We start from the raw sequence: 11,567 nt of genomic DNA on the forward strand, positions 1-11,567 counted from the left end.
TTTATTACAGTGTCTTCCACAGTTTTTAGTGTGAGGAGTGATTCTTCAGTGATCTAATTGTGGTCAGTCCCAGTGTTTAGTCAGCAGATGGCGCTGTTCTCCTATTAGTATTATCCATGTCGCAGTTGGCACAGCCAAAGAACATAGTTCTAGAACTATCATTCAGAATAAAGTAAATGATTTTTTTTGTTTTGTTACACATTTAGAAAACATATGGTGTACATTAAATATGTGTGCTCTGTATATATGTATATATGTATAATGCATATATCTACTAACCCCCCTCAAACACACACACACACACAACGCAGCACAAACACATTTGCACGCAGGTTTGTGTATTTATACCCTATATAGAGACATATTGAAGTAAAATATGTAGAGTTTACGCATATTTTAAAATGTATTCGGTAGTTTCCAACTAAACAATGACAATGCCGCAAACGCTTTACAACACTGTTAGTTACCCACAACGTTGTAAGGTAACTGAGAAACTCCTGCCAATAAGTATGAAAAAAACGTGTGCAAAAAGTAAGACACATGACATTTTTGATCTCTTTCCAAAGCGCTTATCTCTGTCTTATCTGAGATCCTGAGGTCTTTATCTACAAACTTCATAAGGGAGACTTTTTTTTTTCTCAATTTTTTCAACAATCATTGCCACAGACCTAACTGCCATCTGCATTTTTGTGAACACCTGATTAGAGTTTATGAACTGCCCACCTGGCTTTTTAATAACAGAATCAGGTATGCATGTGGGGAGAACACTGATAATACTGGTGATTACACAGCAGTGCACATTTTCTGCGTGCTTCGTTTAAACATTTTAATGGATGATGTGTCCTGTCTCACTGTGACCTTGTGCGCTTTAATAACATTTTAGCCAGAATAACCAGTGTTTTTGGAGTGGTGATGTACACTGATCAGATTGTGAAAGACCGGTTTCAAAAAGATTGGTAGCCTCTTTCGCTCAAAGCTTTTGTTGGGTTTTTTGTTTTCACTTTTTCTTGAAACAACAGGTGTCTTTTATGTAGTTTTGTACTTTTTGAAGAAGAAGAAAAAGAAGAATGATATTGCTAAAGTCATTTTGTCATTGGCCAATGTTGTCACAGATGGCTCTTGCCAACTGTGCAGAGGGTGAACATCAGCGTATCCTTATTATAACGTCCCTACCCCCCCCCCCCCCCCCCCCCCCCCCCCCACGTAGTACTGCAGTTATGCGCGTGTGTGCAGAGAGGATCCAAAACCGCGAAATCTTTTATCTGTGGACGATCTCCCACTCGTGTCGCAATGATGACACTTTCAGAAACTACACAAGCATGGACAGATTTTAGTATAAATGCATGTGCTTGTTCATACTGATTTATTTATTTTTATTTACTGATTTATTTATCGACAAAAGTATCGGCGATCTGACATGTGACATATGACTTACCTCACTGAATTAAAAAAAAAGGATAACTACTCAGTCATGTTGTTATAAGTATACATATACATATGTTTTGTGAGGCTACATATTTTCTTTTTTGTTTCACTCATGTATATGTTGGATGCATACTGCCACTGAAATCTATAATTAAACTCAATCTCTCATCTGCTTGTCAGTGGTTCTTTTTATTTCTATTTCTTTTTCTTTTTACCTTCTTTGTGGGCAATAGTTCTTATTGACTAAGTAAAACTGGATCGTGGCGTGGTGTTTATTAATTGTTCTTAGTAATCTATTCGACAACTCACAGCAGTGCTCACACTCTCGGTTGTCATTCTCAGTCAAACTGGAAGCTTCTCTCTGGTTTTCTCTGGTAATAACATACCTGTGTGACCCAGTGTGAGTATTTCCCTCTGTGCAGCTTCCAGGGTGGCGAGGTCGGCTGTGCCCCAGTTAATTTATAACATAGACGTAATCCTCCTAGGCCTCTTTGTCCCACCATAACAGCCAGAGGAAGGAAAACCTTACAGGAAGGAGAAAGTAAATGAACCACTAATGCTATGGCGAGAGACGGTCATTGAACCTATTGCCTTTTTGACTTACACACTTCCTGTGTGATATGACTTTAGTACATCTGTTGTTTGGACTACATTTAGTAACAGTTGTCTTTTTGCTTTATCAACAGATGTCATGAAAACAACCCTCACAATACTCACACATTCTGGTCTTAATATCCCGTTCCCTTTATGTCTTATCATACATAATAGACACTCACGTTGTAGAAAAATATGTCAGCCATGATCCCACTCTTATTTTCAGATAATGTTGGGCCAATATTCGCAGAATAAACTGTAAGGTATGTCCACCCTGTCAGGGACATATACTGTTAAATATATTTTCATTGCAATATTAAGATAAAAATGACATTATCTGAAAGGTATGATGTCCCTTTCCTAAACAGGGTTATTTGTTTGCTTTTAAACGATAAATAAATAAAATATTTTATGCAAACCATTTGTTTGTAAAGAAACACATACAATTTGTACATACATACATACATACATACACACACACACACACACACACACACATATATATATATATATATGCATTTTTTTATTTGCATATTATTGTCCCCCACTTTGCTGTTGAGCACACTAGATCACATATACAGATATTTCACAGTATGAGTGAATTATGATTTAAAAACATGAAGATGACAGGGTGGACTAGCATGTGACAGGGTGGACACATAAAACAGAAGACACAAAAGCGTGACGAAATATAAAAATGGAACACTTATTCAGCTGTTAAAATGGGTACATTCTCAATCTATTTGAAATAAATCATTTCTTATCCCCTTGCTTATTCGTTTTAGAATCGAATTTATTTACATGGGTATAAAAAAAAAAAAAAGTGATGATTCACAGAAACACACATTCTTGAACACGTTCTTGAAGAAGCACGTTGTAAAAAACCTTTAACAGTCGATCTGGAGGAGATATACACTGTATATACAGTTTGGCCATTTTAAGGTACTTAGCACTCTGAAGAGACACTTTCTAGATCATATCTAGATAGACTGTCAGTGTCAGGGTAACGTACGGAAGGGCTGTATCTATATAGAGCATCCCCCCCCCTCCCCCCCCCGAACACTCGGAGATATTTGGAAACATCTAGACGGTCTACGTCAGTCTTTTTTTCATAAACAGGTATTAGCCACCCTCATCATGTGATCCTTCAATTTTGAGAGGCATGCAGACTAGGAGCTCAGTTCCGGGACAAGTGCCTTGGGCTAAACAAAGAGCGGAGTCCTTTTTGGTATTCTCTGTAGTGTTCAAGAACCTAATTGTCGCAGAAGGAAAGTACAAAGACTTTATTTCAATGTTCAAACTCGTCTGTCAATGATTATATACCTAACTAACTGACTGCAGCATAGCACGTCGGCACGCTATTACTCACAAAAGCTATGGGCTTATGACACCCATCAGTTTTTATGCATTTGTTGTTAATGAACGCTTGAAGGAAGACAAGACTAAGGAGATGTTTAATATTTTATGAAAAATACCACTTTATTAGATAAATATAAAGGACATAATTCAAAATAGAAATGGCAAAGGTGTAACAGATTTCACTAAATTCTAAAATATATTTCTTCATGACAAAATTACATCAATTTTTTTTTTTTTATACTAGGATGCAACATTTAATCAAACAAATCCAAAAAACCCCACTCACCTAATCACACAGGTGTGCGCACACACACACACACACACACACACACACACACACAAGTGCAAATATTACATTCTCTTGCATTTGGTCCAAAAGTCCTGTGTGACTGGTGATATTGATTCATATTAGAGCAGGTGTGAAAAGACTGTCTTGTAAGTGTGAGTGGTTAATAGTTAAGAAAGCAGTAATAATATTATAGATGCGAGTTCATGCGAGTACAAGTATGATTTCAATCTCCTAAACGTCCATAACCATGACAGCAGACAACCGCTGGTACAGACAGTTCTACGAAGCACCTTTTTTTTTTTTTTTACATCAGAATGTTTGTGTATTTTGATCAATAGCCACGTAATGTAGTCTTTCTGGATGCGCAAACCTTTCTCTTGGTCACCCTGAGGGCATCGTCAAAGACAATTTCAATGGGGCGCAAGTACATAAACAGATAACGCTACTAAATCTACTGACCTTTATCAGTACTGTTGGAATTTTACGGTCAAATGTTTGGAATAAATTGTGAGAGACAACTCCTTTTTACCTAACAGTTTTCCTAGATGGCACGCACAGTCACATTCCTCCCCTGTCATAGCAATCACATCAGAAATCTACCAATGTGGCTACCCCCCCCCCCCCCCCCCCCCAGAAACCTGCATCGCATTCCCTGTCTTTAACACCTGATTATCACCGCCGGTTGTTTAAGATTTCCCTGAAAGCGTCCACGTTGATGCCGTGTGCACCCAATAAAGTGTCTGCGGACAAAACGAGATTGTTGTAAGCACTGACTGATTCTATGTTCTTTGGTAGATTTGGGACAATGAGAAGTTGGGTTCAGATGACAGCGGTATATGACTTATGCTTGCGTCACTTGGGTGATCTCTGCGCTGCTATCGCTGGGGTTCGTCTCTTCCGACGTGTTCTCCTCATTCCTGTTTTCCTCCGTGTTTATGTTTACGTCTACGTTCATGTTTACCGTGCATTCTTCCTGCTCTTTCTCTTCCATCGTGACTTTGAACTCCTCCTCCTCTCTCTTCATCTGTTCTTCTTTCTCTTTGACCTGAGCCTCCTCTTGCGCGTCCTTCAGTTTTTCAGCCCGCTCCTCTTTTCTCATTTTCCAAAAGTAAATGAGGTTTTTCTCAGGGTAGGTTACTTTGGCAAGAGGCAGTTTAAAAATGGTATTGGTTTCTGTGGTTATCAACAGGAAGGTGAGAGCAGACAGGCAGAAAGGCCAAGTGCAGGCGGGAAGTCCAAACTGCCAAAAAGGGAAGAAATGGATCATCACAATCAAGAAATAGTTTACCCGTACAGAAGTTTGATCAAGCCCTACTGCAATAGATGGCTTCGCAACTACACCCCTAAAATTACAGTTAAACAGAGAATTTTACTGAGATTCTGAGATCCAACCGTAATCAGTGTTTAATCAGAGCGATACTTACAGTAGACATCACGTTTGAAATGGCAGAACTCAGATACGCACAGAAGAACGCTGAAGGGAAAAGAGATAGAATGTTTCATTTCAGTCTGAGTAATTACGAACATTTACTCTTTAATGAGACTGAAAGAACGTTTGTAACGACTGAATCTGCAGTTGCTGAGGAGAAAACGTAAACTGTTGCGATGACGGACTTACCACAGGCCACAGCTAGGAGATGGGTCTGCCATGTGAGTGCATAAAACATGCCACCAATTGCAATGCAAGCCAAAACACAGTTATAGCCCCATAATCCAAAATAGATGCTCCCAAATGGTGCAGCTAAGGCAAGACCTATAATATAATAACAGGGGGAAAAAATTATACTCACAGAGTGATTCTTACTATTTCTAAAGGTGATTTCCATTTTGGTGTTTCATTAACATCTCAATGCTATTACCTTTTTTGAAATTTGCGACTCATCAAAGCATTATTCAAGCATACATTTACATTTGATAGGTTGGGTTTAGTTTATTGACCCCTGGGAATGCAAATTCATTTGTCACTGTGGTCTTTTCATGTTGTCAAAGCAGTGTATGAACAGATACACAATAACATACGATTAACACATCAACTGACCACACAATGTCACACAACTGATCATAAAATAATGACGTAACCGTACCATGAACATTACCGCCTAAAAGTTCGAAAAGTACATATTAGCAAGGGAAGAGCTGTTCTCAGCAAAACTCAGAAGACTTGGAATTTGCGGAACAACGTCTCTCAAAACGGTCGATGGATATTCGAAACCACTGAATGAGGTTGTTAAAATAGAGATCATTCTAGTTTAACAAAGAGTGTTACAGCATGCACGGAACGACTGGATGAAAATATCTTGTGACCGCACTTCACAAGCACCTGTATTCGGCATTTGGTACCTCACAGATTGTACTGTTTTGTCTGTAGACTTACCAGACACCATGCCAACAGTAGAACCAATGACTGCATGCAGACATGTGATTGGGGAGGAGATGAACAATGATATGATGAATATTCCCCCCGTCCAGGCGTTGTCACACCCGTATACCTGCCCAATGCCTACAGGGATGGAGCGGAAGAGCTAGAAAATGAAAAAAAAAAAATTGGTGAAGATCAGTGAGGGACTACGTGCGGGTTTTCGTCATTGCTTTAAAAACTGAGAGACTTGAAGACGTTTTGCGATGAACTTGGAAATGCTCCTTGGATCGGGCTCATTTGCTCTGGGTGACACCGATCAGTAAAGTCAGTAAATGCAAAACGGAATCCAAAGCAAGTTAAGAAAAAAAAAAATGTAGCTTTTCCAGCTCGATCAAATTCCTCACTGACAGTACCAGCATCTACACAACGTTCATGTCCCCGTGACCGAAGAAAGCTAAGAAGGTTCTAGAGCACAGCTGCAGGAAAAACCATGCTCGCTGCTTCTCCATTCTTACCAGTGCCACGTCCAGTTCGGACCAGGTGATGTTGGGTAGAGAGGTACGAGGCTGAATCAGGACCTGAGGAAAGTGGTGGTTGTAGTGTCCAGTGGCCACCATGTGAAGGCACACTAAGATGTTAAATGGCAGAGTGAACACTGGCAAATCCCATCTGCTGTTTATTGAGGCCAATGCGCTGGAGACAATTGGGCTAATGAACAGAAAAAGCATTGAGATAAGGTATCAGTGATTGACTCTGAGGAGGATTCAAATGTGAAAGACTTGCTAAAGACTTTAGCATAAAATGGTTTTAGTTGCTCTGTGAGAGAGAATTATGTGAATCATGCAAAAGAATTTCTTAACAATTTCATGAACTTTCCCCTTGTGGGATCGAAACTGCAATTTATCTTTAGGGGACAAACTTTTTTGTGTGGTCAGTTAAACACAAATATTTGACAGTCTGTGCGTCGGCACAGAATTCAATCTAGAAATTCTTTTGACCTTTCACCCCTAAGATAACTAATTTTTCATTAGCATGACATTGAAGCTCAAGGGCAGTAAACAATGTCACTCTGATGTATTTCCTTAGCTATGGAAAGTTGACAGTTGTCATTCTCTGAATGTCACTTATTTTCAACATTCTAGATTTATTCACACAGTGAAGTCACCTTGCACAAAAACATTAGAGATTCTGCATATTTCTGATTAAGGTTTTAATCTTACCATGACTGTTTTTTTTTTTGTTTGTTTGTTTTGTTTTGTTTTGTTTTGTTTTAGAAAAGTCCTGAAAGGATAACAATCTCAATGCCACTGCTCATGTTATCATTCGCAAATCAATCATTCTCTCAATTTTTCTTTCCTCGAAAGGTAATTAGGGCAGACAAAGATGGCATCCGTCTGATCATATGCCACAGCCTGTCCTTTGACCATTGAAGGGGATCAAAGACAAACTGTTAGACTTGTTTGTGCTTGTTTGAAATACTTGAAAAACCAGTGTCATTAATCTTAGATTCTGTCCTTCCTCTTGTCCTTGCCCTTTTGACTACACCTGAACTCAAACCAAATGAGTGAGACTTGTACAGACAGTGTAAGGGAAGACTTTGTAGAGTAACTATGACCCTAATGGGGACTGTACAAGAACAGGACCAGAGCACAGATTTGCTGCAGTGGGCTTTCCAATAGATGCAAGTGTAAGAGAAACAAACTTAGTGAACAAAGGACCATACCAGGCACATTTCTGTGAAAAATGCGCTTTACAGTAGCGTAAAGTCGGTCGGTCAAGCACAAATATTTGACAGTTCAATGTGTTGCTCAAAGCCACGTCAGAATGGCCATAGGGCAGCAATTTCTATTTAGGAACTCTGTTCATATTCGATAGTTGTAGAAGTTCTCTGAAAGTCGATTATTTTGAACATTCCAGGTTTATTCTTGTAGTTAAGTGACCTTGCACAATAACCTGAGAGATACTGTACACATTTGATTAAGTTCTTGCCATCAAATACCAAAAACTAAGGCTAGATCAGTTTAGCTATTCTAAAATATGAATGTTATGTCCTCACATGACTTAATTTTCTAGAAACTGGCACTTCCCTCAATTTTTCTTTCTTCGAAAGGTAATTAGGGTAGAGAAAGATGATGTTTGTTTGATAAGATGCCAAAGTATGTCCTTTTACCACCAAGGGAGGTCAAAGACAAGCTATTAACCTTGAATCATCTCTCTCTCTCCCTCTCTCTCTCTCTCTCCACCTCTCTCTCTCTCTCTACCTCTCTCTCTCTCCACCTCTCTCTCTCTCCACCTCTCTCTCTCTCCATCTTTCTCTCTCTGGTGTCAATCCACTATACTAGGGGTTCCCAGCCGGGGATTTGCAAGACTGCAATGGAAATGTCAATGTCAAACTAAATTCAACTGCATAAAATCTTAAGGGAGGTACCTGAGGAAACACATTTTGGTTGGAGGGGTCCAGCTGACAAAATATTGGAAACCCCTGCACTAGAACAGTCTAGCTGACAATCAGGCTCACATCGAGGGAGTTTTCCTTTGTATTATTTTGATCTATTCAGTTTTTCCTTCACAATTTGAGCAAGACAGACATAATGTGCATGTATCTCATTACGGTCTATAGATGTATAGAAAGTCCAGCACACATAGCAAACATAAAAACATTCATGAACAGGAAATACAAATGTGGAAAGTGCTTACCAAGTAAAGGACAGGAAGATATTCGGAAACAGAAGCCACCAGTACCAATCACCTGCATTTGAAAAAACAGCCATCAGGAGGCCAACCAGGATTCCATTGTATCCATAGAGACCAGCTGCAATCGCCCCTCTGTAAAACAAGGAAACTATTTCTTTAAACACTTAAATGCTTAATTATATCATTTCTGTTCAGGACATGGTGATCTCTCATGAAGCAATTTGTGACCTTTGGGAATATTCTGTTGTAATTTAGCCTCGGGGTCGTGTTATGTAAGACTAAAACACTTTTCAGAGCAACATTTGTACAATTTCTTACTAAGATTTTTTTCCCCCGCTTGATAGAAGTCTCAAGCATACATGTTATGTGTTTATATTCCATGTTTGTGTACTGTTTGTCAGTCATAACAACCACTAATCCCAAAATTATAATGTTGATGAATGTGAAGATGAAGATGAATGTGAAGATGAAGATGACATCAGCATACCTGTTTTGTTTGAGAATGAGGGCTCCTACTGTTGCAGCCAGAGTACCCACAAAACCATTGAGTGCCCACCACCTGTTCTGGAGGATGAGTCCAGCAAAAATGATTAGCCCACTGAGGGGGTTGTTGACAAACATCACCTGGGCTGCTCCTCGAAGCACCCAATCCAGGAGCTGAAGGAGGAAGAACTGACCTGAAAGTGAAGGTATTAAAAGAAGGATGTTAGGATGGGCCTGGATACACAAAGGGGCTCGTTCCTGAGGCTTGGAACCTGCCTTAGTAATATCGCATGTGTTTCATTCAGGGCTCTGTAGGAGATAGAATTGAGATAGAAGATGAATTTAGGCTGATACTGTTATTCAAAGTACTGTCAAATCGAAGTCTACTGGAAGTGAACTCTTTCTCTCATATAAAGTTGAAGGTTATAACAAGATACTCTTCTGTTTTCATGTTCTCTCAGGAGGAAAAAAAAAGTTTACATTCATTAAACAAGCAAACTATTTTTTAGATTCTTAAATGCTTAATGACATGACCTCAGCTCAAGGCATGATAATCCCTCTTAAAGTAATTTGCACCCCTTTGTGAATGCTCTGTTGCAATTATACCCTTGAAGTAGTGTTGCGTAAAACAAAACAAAACAGTTGCAGATTAAAATTTACATCATTTCTTAGTAAGATTTTTTTTTACTTTCTGCACATTTCTTTGGCGCAAACAACATTTTATGTTATGTGGTCTCGAACATTCATGTTATGTATCCAGAGTTGGTGTTTGTGTATTATTTCCGATAAGGGTGTTACCGATTAGGTCCTGCACAAATGAGACTCTCCTGAGAGGAAGGGAGTTGCTCTCATGAGAGAAAAGAATACTTTAAGGAGATTTTCAAGTTTAAAATGGGAGTTTAATGCTCATTTCTCATTTTCTTCCCCTCACCTGCAGAGTTTTACTCTAGGTTTTTAATTGGCTCAGTAGAAAATTCCGGATTTGCGTAGGCTTATGTCTGCTTTTCTCTAATATGTTTCAAATATTCAAACACTCCTCTAATAAATCTAATGCTCCCTGATGAGTCAAAACAGAAAAAAAAAAAATTAACTCATAAAACAATCTGAATGACAAAAAAAAAAAAAAAACCCTAATTATGTTACTTTATGCTGAGCTAATATTTATCTAATATCTATTTACTAATATTTTGACATGGACATCATAACCCAGAAGGTTATTTTAGGGCATATGGGTTATGTAACACCAGCTATCTAGTTACAGACAACATCTAAATAGTTCTAGAGTTCTTGCAGGTAAGGCTGAGATTGTAGTATGAAACTGGGCAGCAAAGCAAGCTTGACAGCATGCACAGAGCAACGTCACGAAGTACCAGCAACCTGATTCTACGACAGATGTTAATATGTACATTTCCTTGTCTGCAAGTCCCATGTGATGTAATGAACATTGCATAACCTCAGTGTCGTGTTTATTTCATCGCCTCTGTCTTACTGTCATTTGTCATACAATCATCCTCCTCATCATCATCATCATCATCATCGTCGTCGTCATACAGATCATATAGAACCGTGTTGTACCTTTCATCCAGTTCCCAAACGCCTCCATGTCTCCAGAGAAGTAGGAGACCCATCTGATGACCTTAGACTTTACTCTCTTGAACATGGTGGAGGTTTCAGAATGTTGCTGCTGCTGCTGCTGCTGCTGCTGTTTCTTCTGCTGTTCAGCTGTGGTCTCTGTCACCAGCTGGGCCATGAGTGGCTTGGATTCCTATCAAGTATTGAGGATGTTTTTGTTGTTGTTGTTGTTGTTGGTTTTTGCAATTGCAAGTAATTGGGTTGCATTTCCTGATTACAACAGGTACAACAATGAGCAATCAGCAAACGACACACAAAAAGCCCCTCAGAAGTTGCAAGTAAACTATATTTTCGTAAACTTTTCTATTGACATGAGCACATAGCAGCCTGCATGATTCTAATTCCAAGACAAGCATGCGGAGCTAGAGGCTTACCTTTGATTTTGAGACGCGAGAAGTTTCGAAGGTAGACGCTCTAAGGAGACGCGTGATATTCAGCGGAATACCCTTCAAAATTAAGAATAAACACTCAGTAAAACTCGACCAGTTCATCGGTTCATCGGTTGGAACGTGACCCGTAACTTAGTACTTGATAAGACTCCTTTTTGCAGTTCCTTCCAGACATCCAATTAAAGATCTGCGTTCTTCTGTATGACTCCCAGACAGTCAGCTGTTTGTTTGTTTGTTTGTTTGTTTGTTTTCCTTTATTTTTTATTTTTTCGAATCTGTTTTGTTTTAATCAGGATCCTCATTTGTATTACAAAACAATTCATCAGCAGTTAAAGTTTTTTTT

General features: G+C 39.0%; 1 protein-coding gene across 1 annotated transcript; it reads right to left on the reverse strand.

The window, feature by feature from the left end:
* Nucleotides 1-4,508: 4,508 nt before the first annotated feature.
* slc14a2 (solute carrier family 14 member 2) lies at nucleotides 4,509-10,953 on the reverse strand. Its single transcript, XM_030791784.1, has 8 exons — nucleotides 10,779-10,953; nucleotides 9,208-9,397; nucleotides 8,724-8,852; nucleotides 6,542-6,734; nucleotides 6,042-6,189; nucleotides 5,286-5,420; nucleotides 5,092-5,141; nucleotides 4,509-4,907 (listed from the first exon to the last, which is right to left on the reverse strand). The coding sequence occupies exons 1-8, from the start codon at nucleotides 10,951-10,953 to the stop codon at nucleotides 4,509-4,511; spliced, it is 1,419 nt and encodes a 472-aa protein (XP_030647644.1).
* Nucleotides 10,954-11,567: the final 614 nt, after the last annotated feature.

This window comes from Chanos chanos, chromosome 14, assembly GCF_902362185.1.
Source record: "Chanos chanos chromosome 14, fChaCha1.1, whole genome shotgun sequence".
Lineage (NCBI taxonomy): Eukaryota > Metazoa > Chordata > Actinopteri > Gonorynchiformes > Chanidae > Chanos > Chanos chanos.